General features: G+C 42.0%; 1 protein-coding gene across 1 annotated transcript; it reads right to left on the reverse strand.

Moving 5' to 3' along the window:
• Positions 1–16,804: 16,804 nt before the first annotated feature.
• Positions 16,805–17,701, reverse strand: TAS2R1 (taste 2 receptor member 1). Its single transcript, XM_029215688.1, is given in 1 exon segment — positions 16,805–17,701. A coding segment is annotated over 1 exon segment (897 nt).
• Positions 17,702–18,082: the final 381 nt, after the last annotated feature.

Here is an 18,082-nt window from a genome sequence, read left to right on the forward strand (position 1 = left end):
ATGAGCATAAAAATTACCTGAAGTACTTGTTAAAACAGTTATCTGGGTCCCACTCCCAGTTTCTGATTTAATAGATCAGGTTAGGGCCTGAGAATTTGAATTTCTAATTAGCTCACAAGTGATGTCCACACTGCTGGTTGGGGCCTCACTTGGAGTAATATTTCACTATAAAACTTCTTTATACAAACTTTAATGGTGCTACGATATACACTAGTTTGACTACCATCAATAAATACACATTTTAGGGGTGTACTCATGTTATAGGACAGTGAAAACTTGGGTCTAGGGGGATAAGTAAGGACCAAGAATCAGGGTCAAATTCCTTCAGGAACAGAGCTATCAGGTCAGGCTGAGGTTACATAAAAGGAGCATAATTAAGATACTTCATGTATCAAAAGAAAGTTAAATGACATCAATGAAAAGGCAGGAAATTCTTTTCTCCAAATATTCTATTCTCCATGAAAGCAATGAGACAACTGGCAAAAGTTGTCAGAATCAAATTTTTCAGAACTCTGGAAATTAACCAAAGGCATGGAGTAATGTGAGGAACATTTATTAGAGAATAACTGGCTAAATCTCAGTAAGACCAGTGAGCTTCATGACATTTAACTTGCTCTAGTCCCATCCCCTGCTCTCCAGATCTATAATAACCTTGAAAAATGAAAGCCTGTATTTCCACTGCAACCTAGCAAACACTAGAGGTAACAGAATGGAGCTGGAGCTCTTGCAAAGCCCCAGTCCCAAATAACTGCCATTATTCGACCTGTCTCAGTGTTCCCTAGAAGATCTCACTTGCAGGGTTATCTGCATTTAACCTGACTTAGAGCTTGCCTAGTGCAAAAAGTCTTCTCCCCAAGGGGTGCTTGTTGAAAACAATTAATGTCGACATGTTTAACTTTGCAGCTGCCTGAGGTGGTGGATAACAGTTGGGAGAAACCCTAGACTAACCAAAAAGCTTAAGAAAAAAAACTGGGGAATGAGAAATTCATAGGGGCTTAGCAAAGCTCTGACATATTTCTGGGAATCTAGAAAGACTGTGCACATGCCCTGAACTGTGTGCTTGCTCAGGAAAGCCCTAAGAAGGTCCTGCTTTCACCTTTGGCTGACCTTGAAGCTCTGCGCAAGCAGGAAAGGAAGGCAAAGGCAACGTTATCAACTGCCTGACTGAGAGTTGAAGGAGCACCTCAAAACACATACAGAGACCCTTGGCAAAAACTGGGAGACTTCTCTTTCCTTTCATGAGGTTCCCAATGTTTCTTCTATCAATAGATAATTACTTTATTTATGCAAGTCAGGTGACTCTTAGACCAAAAAATAATTTCATGATAAACAGATTATCATTAGGTGCATATCTTATGGATATTTTGTGAAATGTTATGCCTGTGTTGCAAAAGTTGAATAGTTTTGTCTTTATATATTGCTGTCCTCAGTGTACGCATGTTTTACTTAATTGAACGTTACTGTTTAATATTTTCTTCTTATACGAGAGACCATGCCCTTTTGTATGACATGGTTTTTTTTTGAAATTTTGAATTTTATTTACTTTTTATACAGCAGTTTCTTATTAGTTATCTATTTTATACATATTAGTGTATACATGTCAATCCTAATCCCACCGACCCCCAGCCCCCCACTTTAACCCCCTTGGTGTCCATACATTTGTTCTCTAGAGCTGGGTCTCTATTTCTGCCCTGCAAACTGGTTCATCTACATATGATAATAAATGTTATCTGTCAACTTTATAAAAGTTTTGTTTTTCACTCTGGAAATATGATCACACGTCTTTGTTTTCATTCTGGCTTTTGCTTCCCGAGAATAAAAGTTATATTGTGGCCTTTTGATAAGTAAATGCCAAATAGACAGCCTGAAAAAAAATAAACTGGGAGACATTGGTGTCCAGGCGTTTAAGGAAATCTCTGTCCAATCACTAGCTGACTGCTAAGTTGAGCAGAGACCGCAGTGGCCACACATGAGGAAGATACAGACTTTGTAGAATTAGCTCAGAAAAGTCACCAGACAAACAACAATGACAACAACAATCCAGGGTGGGACAGGGGGAAATCTGATTTTCAGAGTTGCCACATTATATTATTTTAATAGTCTGATTTTCAACAAAAAATTATGGGACAATGCAAAGAAACAAGGAAGCATGGTCCATACACAGCAGGTGGGCAGGGGGTAAGCAGTCAATAGAAACTGTCTCTGAGGAAGATCAGACATTGGACTTATTGGACAAAGATGAAAGATTTATATGATCTGAAGAGGAACCAGAATATGGACAAAGCCTTTAAATAAACTATTCAAATATGTTCAAAGTGTAAAGAAGGCTGTGTCTAAAGAACTAAAGGGAAAAAATGATGTCTTATCAAATAGAGAATGTCTATAAAGAAATAGAAATCATTAAAAATCACATAGAAATTCTGAAGTTGAAAAGTACAATAACTAATATGAAAAATTCACTTCAAGGCTCTTGAACTTGAGTTCTGAGCAGGCAGAAGAAACACTAAGTGAACTTGAAGATAGTCAATTGAGATGATCTATTTTGAGAAACAGAAAGAAAAAGAAAGAAAGAAAAATGAACACAGTCTCAGCGACCTGTGGAACACAAGCAAAATTCTCAACATATGAATAATGGGAATCATAGAGGGAGTGGAGAGAAAGGAAGGGACAGAAAGGATATTTGAAGAAATAATGGCTGAAAATGTCCCAAGTTTGATGAAAAACAATCTACTCATCCAATTAGCTCAAGGAATTCAAAGTAAGACAAACTCAAGCTATCCACATATATACATCATCATCGAACTGTCAAAAGCCAAAGACTGAGGGAGAATCTTGAAAGCAGCAAGAGAGAAGTGACTGACTTTGTACAAATGATCCTCTTTTAGATTGATGGCTGATTACTCATCAGAAACCATGGAGATCAGAAATAGGTGACATGACATATTCAAAGCATGGGAAAAAAACCCTGTCAGCCATGAATTCTATATCCGGCAAAACTATCCTTCAGAAATGAAGGAGAAATGAACATAGTTTCGTATTTCAAAAACTGAGATAATGTGTCTCTAACAGAACTACCCTACCAGAACTACTGATGTGAGTCTTTCAGGTTGATGTAAAGGGACATCAGACAGCAACTTGAATCCACACAAAAAAATCAAGAGCACCAATAAAGGTGAGAACATAGGTCAATATAAAAGACAGTATAAATGATTGTTTTATTTGTAACTTTTTTCCTCCTATCAAATGTAAAGGACAACAGCATAAGGAAATAACTATAAATCTGTGTTGATGGGCATACAGTTTACAAAGATGTAATTTGTGACAATAATACCACACAGGGGCAGGAGGGAATGGAGCCATACAAGAGCAAAGTCATTGCATAACACTGAAATTAAATTGATATAATCTGAACTAGATTGTTATATGATAAGACATTACTTATCATCCCCAGGGCAACCACTATGAAAATAACTCAAAAATATATAGTAAAATAAATGAAAATAGAATTATAATGGCACACTAGAATACATGTATCTAACATAAAAAACAACAGTAATAGAGAAATAGAGGGGAAAAATGACATAAAACATATAGAAAACAAACAATTAAACATCAGATGTAAAAGCAAGGTGAGCATTCTTGTCTAGGGTACAAGGAGTGGGAGGGGATTAATAACCAATACTAGGACTCGGCAGGAACGAAGAAGGACCAGAACAAGAACACATGTAGAAGAACACCTGGAAGCATAACCATGGCAGTAAATCCTGTCCCCTTACCCTGGAAGGCAGTTCCATCTGTCCCTCCTGCAGGCTTTTGAACCATTCCTACCTACTCCAAAGTTGGCTTCTGCTCAGCAGTGAGGTTGCCACGAAGAGAACGAAGCTTACACAAGCTGTGCTCTCCTCCAGGGATGCAGGGAGGTTTCAGCAGCTCCAGCTGCTGGCCAGAGGCATGGAGCCCTGCCCCATCCTAGGGTCACCTTTACGCCCTCCTTTGGGGACCAGAAAACTGCCAGTACCATGTTCCATCCTGTGGCCCCAGCATCAGCCTGTCTCTTGTGGATTCATGGAGCATCTTTGAACTCAACGAGAAGGATCTGAAGGTGCTGCTCTGTCCTCTGCTTGGAGAGGACTACCCCTGGTGGGAGGATGGACCTGCCACTGAGACAGTGACTGGGGGAGGCCATATCCAGAGAGCCTGGGGGATGGAGGCTGTGGACCTATGAGGACTTGACCTGATCCTGCACCCACCCCACCCGCCTGCCAGGGAAGACCCAAGGTCCCCGAGGGCTTCCCTTGACTCTGCATCCCTCCCTAGTCCCGCTGGGAGGACCCACTGAGCAAGAAACTGCACAGAATGTCACCACTGTGACATTGCCATTTACAGAGGTGGTGCCGAAAGCAGCTTTTCCAAACTATCAACTATAAAAAACAAATTTCTGTCAACCTTGCTGGAGGAAAGATGGAATTAGCTTTCTGTTCTCTCTACAGAAAATGATATTGCTAAATTATTGTCGTAGGAGGAAGCAATAAAAATGTACAAGGAAAACCCAGAGAAGTGAGCATTGCAGACGTGTGGCAAAAAGTCGGTTACGGCTACTACTAATAACAATGTCATGTGATTTTTCTGGGTTTTACGATCTTTGTGATATTTGTCAGCTTTTTAGTATGTAAATTTGTGTGATTTTTCTCTCATGTCATTATCTAATTCTGTATAAGCTTCAACCCACACCTCACCTGGGCTGGGCCTGTCCCCACTGTGTCCAGATGGCCAGCAGGGGGCGCCAGGGCAGGCAGGGCCGCCAACTCAGCGGAATCTTCCCTTTATTGTATGAAGTCGGTCAGGGAAGTCTCATAATTTTAAAAACTTTTCCTTTACCTGTTTTACCTCCTTTGTCATCACTAATATAATTTCTTTGCATCTTCCTCTTTTTGATTTAATCTGCTTTCTCAGTAGTTTGTTTTCTATTTTCTAAAAACAGCTTTTGCTTTTGTGATTTTGTTTCTCTATCTTCCAGTTCATTAATTTCTACTATTGTTCCCTCTCTTTCTTTTCACCAGTAAATATGGACCAGGAATTTTGGGGGGGGAGGAATTGTGGATACAGCAAAGAACAAGCCAAAATCTCCCCATGATGGAGTTTTGTTACAGGCAGGAGAGGCAATAAACAAACAACGAACAACTCATCAGGTTGTGATTGAGGAGCTTAATGGAAATATAAAGGTAAGTCAGGGGAAATGGAGTGATGGGGAAGGTTCTGTTTTAGATTATATGATCAGGAAAGGCTTCTTAACGGGGGTGACACTCTAGCAGACACCTGAATAAGTGAGGAAGAGAGGCTGACTGTGCATTTTTCTGGACCAAGGGAAGCAAGTGCAAAGGCCCTGGGGTGGAAATGGACTTGGTGTGTTAACTAGAACAGCATTGAGACCACTGTGTCCCGTGCAGACCAGGTAAGGTAAAGAGAGGGGGGAAAAAATTCAGGGAGGTGCCAGGGCTCAGATTTCATGGGATCTTATAAGCAACAGGGAGAGTATGGTTTTAATTCTGAACGTGAAGGTGAAACAATGGAGGATTTTGAGCCGCAGAGCGATAAACCAGATTTACATATTTTAGAGCAGCCGCTGGTGCCCATAGGCCTCCTTTCGCTTTCAATTCTGCTTCTGGGAACTCATTCCTGGTGTGAAACCAGAAACCTAAAGGAGCTGGATCCCGCAGGGAACGTCTGGGCAGGAGTTAGCATGGGATATGGGCCTGAGACAAATGAGAGAAAGAGCTACAGGAGAGTCTGGAGGATTCAGACCAAAGCCCAGCTTTGAAGGTAAGGCAGAAAGTGGAAAGTCAGAAAGAGTCACCCACTTCGAATAAGTTCCAAGAATCAGAATAGGTAGCGAAAAGGCTGCTCAAAAGTCACAGGGTCTCTTTTCATTTTTATTATTTTGCTTTTTTTATTAGTTTATTACACAAATAATACATGTTGCCTGTCAAAATCTTAGAAACTACAGATAAGAGAAGACGAAATGAAATCATTCTGATTGGCAAATCTACAGATAGCTACTGAATGATATTTTGATACATGTAGTTCCAATTTTTCTATATATTTATGTATAAGTATATGTAAGTATACTTATATATTTTACATAAATAAAATCATTGTAATACCTTAAATCTATTTTTTTGCCTTTCGTGTTTTATAAACATCCTCATGTCTGTTAAGTGTAGGTCAACATAAATATTTTTAATAGATGCAGGATTATTCCATTGTATGGTTCAACTGGGGTTTATTTAAACTCTCTCCTAGTCATTTAGGGTTTTCCACATTTTTGCCTTCATAGCTTCACGTCATGAAGCTTTCTAAATTTTTGTTTGGAGTACTTACTATTTCTTGATACTAAGTACTTAGATGTGGAGTTGCCAGGTCAAAGTATTCAGACTTTCCAGTCTCAAGGTACAATGGCCAACGGTTCTCAAAAAACTCTATGCTGATACCAAACCTGCCTGCACACCACGTCCTCCACCCGCAGAATCCCCAGCTCTGGCTACCGCATCCTTCTGCATCTTTGTTTACCTGCTAGCTGAACTATGGTTCTACCCAATCGCTGTTCCAGTTTGCATTTTGGGTACAAATTTCTCATGTACTTTCCAGCCTTTGTTGAATCACCTACATCCTACCTTTTGCCGGCTCTGTTGAGCACACTAAATCTTTTCTCGTTGCTTCTGACAGTTCTTATTATATTAATATTAATTCTGTTGTATAGGCTGTGATTGTTTCCCAATATTCTAATGATTATCTTTCAGATTATTTTTCTGTAGAGATATTTGAAATGTTTCTGTCATCAGATCTGCGAATTTTTGACTTTTGAGTCTCTGCTCGGAAAGAACTCTCCCGCCCTCAATTCTATCAGGATGCGGTTTATCTTTCTGTTGGTATCTTTCTGTTGGTAAAGACTTATATTTTTTACATGTTAACCAGGCTGTCTCTCTTGGTCCCCCTAGCATTCTGGTGAGAAAAAAAAAAGAAAATTAAAACAGAGTCATACTCAGAGAAAGACAAATATATGATACCACTTATATATAGACTCTAAAAAAAGGGTACAAATGAACTTATCTACAAAACAGAAGTAGAACTACAGAGGTAGAAAACAAATTTACAGTTACAAGGGGATAATGCAGGGGGAGGGATAAATTGGGAGATTGGGATTGACATATACACACTACTATATATAAAATCGATAGCTAATAAGGACCTACTGTATAGCACAGGGAACTCTACTCAATACTCTGTAATGACCTACATGGGAAAAGAATCTAAAAAAGAGTGCATATGTATAACTGAATCACTTTGCTGTACACCTGAAACTAACACAACATTGTAAATCAACTATACTCCAATAAAAATTATAAAAAAGCAAAACAAAAGCAGAGTCACACTGTTACACTAGCTCTCCACACTGTTACACTCACAAACATTCCTCGTGACACTCGCCCTGCTTGCGCGGTCAGTCTCCAGAGAGCAATCAACCTGTCGCCATTTGCCGGGACGTCTGCATGGGCTCCCATCAGATAAGGCACAGTCCCTCCTCAGGGGGAAGTGCTGTCCCCAGCTCTGAGAGTGGCCACACATAGTTTCTCAGGAAGGAGGCGAAGGGCAATAGCACTGCTGGCTGGACAGCCTGCCTGCTTGACTTGACCTCTCCTCCAACACATCTAAAGAAGTGATGGATGACGGTTCTGGAGACACCCTTGAACTCTCAGCAGAGGCTTGTCTGCACCCCCAGTGACCCGGCAGGCAGACAGTGGACGCCGCGGAAGAGGAGCGTCTGACCTGGTCTTCCTCCACTGCAGTTGCCCCCATTTGCACCCTGTGCTCTAAAACCCACGCAGAGCATCAGATGGTTGTCTGAGCTTTAAGGACAGCATCCTCCTTAAGAGGAACTACAAGCAAAAGGATGAGGCTAGTATGTACCCATACCACTGAAATGTCCTTATTTGGGAGATATAACAGCTGTTCTCAGAGGCCATAAACAGTGGTTTGAAACAGGAAACAAGGGAGACCATGTCGAGGGGAAAGCTTCTGGGAGAAAGACAAAAACAGAATTTGAATCTGGTTCAAATGGCACAGTTCTGAGTTTTATCTGGAAGGTGATATTCACAGAGACTCAGTGCTCTATTATTTAATTGTATGATTAGTACTATAGTCACAGATTACTTTTAAATTATACAAGCGTCCATCTACATATTTATTAGTCCATTTTCCCTTTGTACAGTAAAATAAACGAGTTCTGCTAAGACAGTTGTTCCCACCTGGGGGTGATTTTGCCCCTGAGGGACATTTGGCAATATCTGGACACATTTCGTGCTGTCACAACAGGGAGGGGAAGTCCCGCTCCTGGCATCTAATGGGCAGAGGCCAGAGGTGCTGCCATGCATCACCTCCATGCATAGGTCAGCCTGTCCCCCCGAATGATTACCCAGCACCAAACGCCTATAGTGTTGAAGTTGAGAATGTTGACCTATACCTGGAGAAACCTGAGTGATGCAGGAAGAACGTACATGAGGAAACAGGGCTCATTGCTAAACAGATGGAGAGGGTCTGGAAAATCAGCTTTGCTCAGGGGGCTAGGCCAGCCCCTTGCCCTGGGTCTTGTCACCCCCATAGTGTGACTTGAGGGTCCCTCATGTTGTGAAAACCCACCAGCAGAGGCTCTGCGGAAACTTCCAGGCAGTCTGCTGGTCAGGGTACTGGGAATTTCCCGAGTGCTTGCCTGCAGAAGCGCAGGTCTGCGGTGTCCCTGAGGCGCCATCCTCAGCCCCTACTTTGTAGGAACCACGAGGCCCACAGGCGGCCCTCAAGGTCCCTCTCCACCTCCTTCTTAGCTCCTTCTCCTGCTCAGGGTGAACTCTGGCCAGCCCTGGACCCTCCATCCTGTCTGCCACTGTCCCAGCAGCACATCTAGAGGGTCTCCCATCTCTCCCTGCCCAGCGCCCCTCCTGCTGCCCGTGGTCGCCTATGACGACCCTGAGCCCTCGTACCAGCCTCTCTCCTGAACCCCCCTGGCCACTCTCTTGTGCACGTGGCTTCTGCTTGCTGTCTCCTCCATCATCCACAGTCCTGTGTGCCACACTCGCTGCTGAGCATCCCACCCTCAGCACCCCCTCAGGGCCGGTGTTGCTCTCCGGTCCCTCATGCACATGAGTTAGGAGAGCCGCTGGGAGTCATGGCTGTGCAGGCCACTCCATCTCTGAGATTCAGTCTCCTCATTTGTAGTGGGATCAATAACACCCTCCTCAGGTCTCAGTTTTTAAAATACTAAGATCAGGACAATTAGTGCACACCATCATCTTCATCATCATTGGTACTTCCATGTATTATTGATTCAATATTAACTTCTAAATAATAAAGAAGAAGACAGGGGGTAATCATTTAACACACGTGTGACCTTCTTTCTGGATAAACCTCACTCCAGGTAAGACTTTGAAGGACTCTCACCCAGCCCAGGGTGTCCCTGTGCCCCAGCACTGCAGGGCAGCCCTCCAAGCAAGACCTGTGGAGTCAGATCACCTAAGCCTGGATCCTAACGGCCGAGGCATCCTGGACAAACAACATCCCCAGGGCCCCATCCTGAATCTGGAAAGTGAGGATGAAAGTGAAGCCGCCTTGCACACCACCATGAGGATTTAACAAATAACTGATGACCATGTGAGGACAGACTGGCCGATGTGAAGCAAGAGGTAGTTGCCAACCCCAAGAGGGCTTCGTGGAGGATTGTCAATAACACCTCACGGTCTTCCACACACATCCTGCCTGAGAGCCTTTCCTGCCAGCCGGGGGCCACCCTGAGCCTTAGGCCTCTGCCCTAGAAGAATTTAGTGACAGCACATAGTGACAGCCGCCATGGGCCAGGCTCTGTGCTGCGGGTCATTAAGTGGTTAGGGAGAGTCCAGTGACTCAAACTTGTCCCCTTTGCCACACAGAGCCAGTGCAAGACGCCTCCCATGCTCACTTTGAAACCCTCCGACTCACTGAAAGAAGGTTTCTTGAGAAACGTTAAAAGCTGATCCAGTTTTGTGTCAGGCCGTAGGAAAAGGCTTCTAAAATGAAGATAAAATGCAAACGTTACTCAGTAATTATTTTAAAAGAGATTTGCAAATTGAAATCTCTCACTCTCTCTGCACCTATGAGATTAGCAAATATTAAAAAAAAAAAAAAGTCTTAACCAAACAGTGCTGCTCAGGGCATAAAAATCCCAGCTGTCTTATGCATTACGAAGTGACAGTCCAGCAAATCTGTACAATCTTCTTATAAAGGAATTTGCTGGTGCACTTAATAGTCACCGACCTAGGAATCCTCTTTCCAATAACTTTTCCTAACGAAATTATGCAAAGAGTAGGAAAAATCATAAGAGCCATTAAACATTACTTAAAATAGTCAAAATGGAAGCACACTCAATGCCCCAAATAAAGAAGTAGATAAATAAAATATATTAACTCATCTTTTGAACAAATATATGTTGCCTCTATTTCTAGGCATGGTGCTACGTGTCAGCTCAACAGAATATTCTGTAGTCATTAAAATAATCAAAAAGAAAAAAACATCATAAAGGAAATGAAATTTATAAAAATATACCTTTGCCATGATGATAATAAGGTAAAAATTGAATATTTTAATTCACAGCATTTGAAAGGGAACATGGACAGATCAAAATGGCTGATTTATTAGGAGGTGAATTCTGGATGATTTTCTTCTTCACTACTTGTTAGTCGTTTCTACGTTTGCAGTAAATAAAAAAATCTAATTGAAAATGTAAAAATCCCCACTTCCAGCCCAGTGAGAGGATGGCTGGACCTTTGGAGCCCACAGTCCCTTCAGGATGCTCCACACTTGAGAGGGAAACCACCAGGTCTCATTTGATCTTGGCCCCGAAGGCTCAGCCCCGAGAGCCCAAGGTGCCTTTCTCAGTTAGTCTTTGCCAGCTTGTCTGCCCTGTTCTGCTTTATTTTATTTTTGTTCTCTCCACTATAATTTAAAGCCCCGAAGAGAACATGCTGGAGAGTTATTTCACACAAGGTCCGTTCATTCTTTTCCTGTAAAAACAGGGAGAACGAGAGCTATTCATACTCCAGATCCCTCCAGGAATTCTTTAGAAGGAGTGGCGCTAAGCCTGTAACTGATAAGCACATTCCAGTAGATCTGGGTGGAAGGGATGAAGAAGCAGCTGCGATTTGCAAGGGCAGAAGACTGGAGGGTAACAAAGCAGGGAAAAAAAGAAAAGTACTACATTTTCAGCTGAAATTGCCCAGGTAAGCTAGCTGAACTAAACGCTGGTCGCATTCATAACTGGACAAGGTCAACGATCCCCAAAGAGGCACCCCAGCTTGCTCCATTTGGGGTCTCATGCTGACAGATACTGGTTCCATCCAGGGAAGCGTTTTTTCGAAGGTTCTGGAAGCGGGCCGTTTGTAATCAGTTTATTCTCTCTGAATTACCTACCAGTGACTGAATCAACCTTTAAAATTCTCTGCTATGGCCAATCAAGTACAACTTCGACGCCCTGAGGGGTAAGAACTTCCATTCCCTGGCAATTTTCCCCAAGTGCCCTCTGCCTATTAAAAAAAAAAAGGAAAAGAAAAATAAAGAAAGAGAGAGAGAGAAAGAAAGAAAGAAAAAGAAAGGAAGAAAGAAAGAAAGAAAGGGAGAAAGGGAGAAACAGAAAGAAAGAAGGAAAGAGAAAGAAAGAGAAAGGAAGAAAGGAAGAAAGAAAGAAAGAAAGAAATTTACTTTTTAGGTTTATTTGTCTTTGACCCTTGAGATGAACTTTTTAAAGATGATGTCAGAGGACTTGATATTTTTCTCTATTCTAAACAACCACTGCATATTCTTAGGTCAATGTCCTGTAAAGGCCTGTGTACTTAGAGGAGTAGGATCTCCTATTCGAATGGTAATTATCTATTTAGATTCTAAAAGCATCTAGGTTCGTAATATTTATCTATTCCCACAAGCTGATTCTAATGAGGAAGGCTGATTTAAGATTTAACAGTGAGTTAATTCATGATGGAGAATTATCTTTGACTTGTTTTGCCCATGAACCATACCACAGCACATTAGGAGTTCGGGATTAAGATATACACACTACTATATATAAAATAGATAATCAGCCTGGGCCTACTGTATAGCACAGGGAACTCTACTCAATATTCTGTAATAACCTATATGGGAAAAGAATCTGAAAAAGATGGATATACATATATGTATAACTGAGTCACTTTGCTGTACATCTGAAACTAACGCAACAGTGTAAATCAACTATACTCCAACATAAAATAAAAATTAAACTAAAAATAAAATAGTACACCCAGCCGTTGCCTGTTTCCTTTTCTGGTAGAATTTTTTTATTGTGGTAATACATACATAACAGAAAATTTACCACCTTAACTGTACAATTCAGTGGTATTAAGTACGTCACAGTGCTGTGTAACCATCACCACTAAGAAATTCTTAATCATCCCAAATAGAAATTCTGTACCAATGAAGCAATAACTCTCTCCTCCCTCCAATCCCTCGTATCCTCTATTCTACTTTCTGTCTCTATGAGTTTGCCTTCTCTAGGTACCTCATATAAGTGGAACTGAAGCTGAGCAGGACCCTGTGGGCCTCCTGGGCATGGAAGCCTTTCTGTCCCCTGTTTCTTGACTCCCGCCTCCAAGATCTTCCCTGAGTTCCAAAGGGAAGATTTCAACAGCTGCTAATCCAGGAAAGGAGGGGATGAAAAGACAAGGGAGGAGTAACCAGGAAACAGCAGTGCAGCCTTGGGGCAGGGTCCTGGTTCCACCCCAAGGGATACACATAACAATGTCTTTAAGGGCTTTACAATGTCAGCATTCTTCATACCATAGAAAGACCACCTGAGGCTACATTAAAGGAGTCAGAGAAGCTCATCAAGAAGATTACCTGAGACCAGATTAGAGGAGTGCAGGCCCTGCACACACCCTAATCTTATCAGCAACTCCACCCTTGAACCTTTGCTGTAAAACTCCTTATCAGATCCTCCCAGCTTGGGACACATAGTTTTTCAGGTCAGGAACCCACTGTGTGCCCCTTGGCCTAGCAAAGCAATAAGAGCTTTCTTTTCTACTTCACCCAAAGCTGTCTCCAAGCTTCGACACTGGTGCACAAAGGCCAAGCTTTCAGCATCAGAACCATACAGGATTTGTCGTTTTGTGTCTGTGTTCTATCACTTACAATGTTTTCAAGGTTCATGTATATTGTAGCGTGTATCAGAATCCCGTTCCTTTTTGTGTCTGAATAATATCCCATTGTATGTCTATTCCACATTTTTGTTACCCATTCATGGACTCTTGGGTTGTTTCCACTTTTTGGCAATTGTGAACAATGCTGCTGTGAATATCAGTTTATAGGTGTTAGTTCAAGTCTCTGTTTTCAGTTCTCTTGGGCATATACCAGGGAGTGGAATTTCTGGGTCATATGGTGATTCTATGTTTAAGTTTTTGAGGAGCCACCAAGCTGTTCTGCCCAGCAGCTTCCCCATTTTACTTTCTCATATGGTAGAATTGTTTTTATTCCCAAATAGTTGGTGTGAGATTTCATCTCTCTCCCCTCTTTATGTTGGATTTGTCCACTTGCCCCAGGGAGTGGATATGGCAGAAGCTTTAGAACTGCCCTGTGACTTCCCAGCCTTTGTTCCTTTCCCTCTGCCTCAAGAACAGTGTATCCCAAACAGGGGCTGCTCCTTTGGGACTCAGAAGAGCAAGAGGACTGCTGCAGACTCACAGCCATCATGCAGCATACGTGAGAATGAACTCATGGCTGTGAGGACTGAAACACTGGCCCCACTTGTTATTGCAGCAAAGCAGCCTGATACACCCTTCATTCCTCCTTTCACTCTTGTGCTTTTCTATGTTTTTATTTCCTTTATTTGCCAGATACCTCTACACATGCTGCTCCCTTTATCTGGGATTAGCTCTCCTCCAAACTCTGTGATTGATTGTTTGATGATTATCGGGGTGAACCGTAGGAAACTGTCATTTCAGCAGATCAAAAATGGCCCCATTTCAGCAGTTACATATGGTTTAACAACAAAAAACACCACTAGCAGCAGCCAGGCATGGATTCCACTGGTTCATTAGCATATCTCATTCAGCCTGTGATAATCCGTGTGCCCACTTCAAAGATGGGGAAACATGAGCTTCAGGCTCGTCAAGTCACCCAGTTCACGAGTGCTGGGTCTAGATTCCAAATCAGGCTTTAATATGACCCTCTATTGTTCAACAAGTTTCTTCCCAATGCCCCCCACCCCATCCCAAGGTGCTGCTGGAGATTCCCTGTGACCATATCTATTTCAGCCCCTTTACTTGGGATTTGCCTTCACTACTGCTCACAACTACATACCTGGAACTTTATTAAGCATGTGGTACCTATCATTATCATCCCCATTTTATAGATCAAGGAACAGAGGCTCAGCTCATTACTGCGCTTACGGCATTGCACAGACGTTGCATAAATGACCCAAATAAGCAGGGGCAGTTCTAGTAAGAACTGAGGAGACCAAGTTACTGGCTTTGGAAGACAGTGGTTCGTCTTGTGTATGGATTAGTTTCTGATCTCTATAAGGTATGACACAAATCTACTTAGCCTCCCAATTTAAATTATTATGCTCAAGGCTTCCTCTCTCCTCCCATAGAACCTGTTCTCCACATCCGTCATCAAGTAGTGCCATTAAGGACATCATGCCTCCGTGATCAAAGGCACAAGTCCTTGACTCAAGAATTTCAAGTATGACAGCAGACACACAGTGGTGCATATGCTAGAGAATAAGTCTCCTGGGCAACTGTGTCCCACTCCATCTCAAAAAATTCAGGGACGGGGTGGAGGACAATGCCGTACCATGATAGAGCCTAATCCCATGCTAAATGAGCAGGACAAAAACAATTTGTCAAGGTTAGGGAGTCCACGTAAGGGTGGCTCCAGAGACACAAAAGACCCAGTTACTTTTGCTTCAACGATGGAGCAATTATTGTCCCACGCCCTACCCATCAACGTGATAGCTAGGCGATGTTTCTGGAAGAAATATATTTCTAGGAAAGTGGACTGCAAAAGCATTTCTAGAAGAGTTTGCTTTAGCATGCATTATCTTTTTTATAACTTTGGTAACTTTTAAGCATACGAACAATCATACCTTCGTATTCATCTCATTAACCAGCATTATTAAAGCAGGAGCTGCCTGAAATTGAATGAGAATTTGGCATCTGAGTAAAAAAGTCACATGAGAATTGTATATTTACAAGTTTCCCCTGAATATTTGAAATCTCTTCTGCTCTCCTTTTCCACCTGCAGGTATACACACCATGATTCAAGGATAAGGCATCTGAACTTGAGATGTACAGAAAACAAAAGTGATTCTTCACTGTCCCCTCCAAAGGAAGGGGCAATCATCACCTCTGTTACACCACTGCTCTTCCCAGAGCTGACCACCTGAGTGCACAATTAGCTATAAACCTCCCACCTATTGGGACATGGGAAAACAAAATAGCAGGAAGACCAAGGCTGTTATTTTGCTCTTTCCTCTGTGGGAAGAGGAAGAACAGCCTCAGAGCTTTCCCACACCCAGGAAGATGAATATTTCCCTGGATCTTCTGAAGCAAAGACCCCAGTTTAGTACAACCACACCTGCATGTCTTAGGCTTATAAACCAATGTTTGAATCCACATTATTGGTGATTGGCAAATCCAAACCTAAACACATTTTCTATCATCATGCGTGAAGTTATAAGCTATAGCCAAAATGAGGAACATCTTTTGCTTCACTGGGAGCAAAAGATTTCTGAGGTTGTTTTAGAAATATACATATATATCTTAGCTAGCACCCAACGTCATCGTCAAATAGAAAATGCATTTGTGACTTCAAGCAGATGGAGATACCTCCAGCCCACCCACCTACTGATGTCACTTCATGGGGAAGACATGCAACGTGATAGGAGCTCCAAATTGCCACCATCAGTTGAAAGGGTCCCAAAGCTGAGAACACAAGTGCAAAGTGAAATATATTTGCAAGCTATTGTCTGTTCAGTTTGTCCAATTAGGGGAAATGGAAAGTGAGAGTTCAGCCCTTGATTTCTCTTCCTCTTCTATCTGTCTGCCTTTTTACCAGTTGATGGGACACATCACCATGGCATCTAGGATCTTGGCACCATGGAGCAGGTGAGCCTGCTTACAAGGACAGAGAAAGACAGCCTGTCCTCAGCTCCCTCTCTGATCTGATGAGGAAAAATGGTTCTATTGTCTTTGACTCTAACAAATAGTGCAGAAATAATATCCAGGTAGACAAGAAATGAGCAATCAGCGCTTCCAGCCAGGATAAATCATCTAAGACCAGGCATCAGACACACAGGGTGTCCACGACATTTGTGCCTCTTTCTGCCATCACAAGTTCAAACATGTGCTTCCCTTTTTCTTTAAACTTTTTATTTTGAGATAATTGTAGACTCGCATGCAGTCATAAGAAATAATACAGAAAGATCCCAGTACCACTTACCCAGTCTTCAACAGTTAGGTAATATCTGGCAAGGGTACTGACATTGATGTAATCCAGCAACATGCATTATGCTTTGAAAATCAGTGTAACCCTTTGAAAAAGGAAAGAATCCATAAAAATGTCTCAGGTTGGACAAATAATCTTTAGATGATGTTTTGTATATTTATGAACAGACTTCTTCGTTTGTTTAGGGAGGCATGGCAGGCACTGTTAACTCACTGAACTGCCAGTTTTTTGACTGGGTCAAAGTTCTCTCTCACTGACAGCACTTTCTGTGGAGGAGCAATTTCTTTGCATTTTGTTTCATTTTAGGATTTCCTAAAATTAAGGTAATAGAGTGTCCAGAGTGGTATGAACCAACCCGCAAGATGCAGAACAGAAATATGAAGCTTCTAAAGTTGAAAATTTGAGAAAAGAGCAAAGCAGCTGTCATGGAGTGGCAGAGACAGAGGACCAGAAAGGACAGGATGGAGAGAAGAGTGCTGATGTGCACACGTGTGTGAGGGTTCCTGGGGTCTGTTGCTGTGTTTCTCATCTGTCAGGTGTGTCTCCCCAGGGAAAATATCAAGAGCAGAGAAGAAATAAGGAAGATAAGTAATGGCAATGAGAACTCATCAAAAAGAAAGGCAAACTGTAAAGCAGGTATTTCTTTGATTTGAGTGGTTGCATTTGGGGAGAAAAGGCCCAGGAAGTGTTCTTTGGAAAATATCCACCTATGTTTGCTGTGGAAAACATCCATGCTAGATGCATATAGCGGGGACTCAAGTACCAGCCAAGGAACCAACTTGGATATCCTCATCTTCAAGTGGAAGTGTGGGTGAGCAATGGTGGCAATCTTGGCACAGTAGAAAAGGCTGAGCCATGTGGCAAATCAAAGTCCCGATTCATTTATAAATGTGAGAATTATGAACTTCTCAGCAAGCTGAGGGAATTCAATCAAGGAAAGAACAACCAGGTTAACGTAGAAGATGGCTAGTTGCAGACAAATCCTGGAAATCGCCAGGCAGGAAACAAGGAGATCCAATGGAATCATCTTTCTCTGCTTGATCAAGTGAGTGCCATTCACAACCACAATGATGCCATTTACTAAAACCCCAACGAGAAATTGTATCACTGCCAAACAAAGGTGGCTAATGAGGTGAGACACCAGCATTTCAAGAAGAAAAAATCACCTACTGTAAAAAAATGATATAGTTATAGATTTTTGGACAGTTTGGATTATTCAAGTTTTCTGTTTTTCTTCAACTAGATTAGAATCCCTTTGGAGGACATGACTCTTAACAATAAAGGCAATGAGGTAACAATGTGGTAGACATTTGTTTGTATCACTGTTTTCTCAATTTAGTTCCGAGGCAGTAAAATAAGAAAGAGACTCTAGCAACAATTTGCTTCTTAATGATCGTGTTCGCATTTTCCAGGTCTACTTAGCTTTCAACTTCATCACAAGCAAATGGTGGAATCACCTTCAAGGCTGGGAGAAGGGCTCCTCCACTACATAAGCAGTGGAAGTTTCTCAATCCTTCATCTCTACCAT

Source organism: Monodon monoceros, unplaced genomic scaffold (genome assembly GCF_005190385.1).
Source record: "Monodon monoceros isolate NGI ecotype Baffin Bay Population unplaced genomic scaffold, NGI_Narwhal_1 Super_Scaffold_12, whole genome shotgun sequence".
In the NCBI taxonomy this organism is placed as follows: Eukaryota; Metazoa; Chordata; class Mammalia; order Artiodactyla; family Monodontidae; genus Monodon; species Monodon monoceros.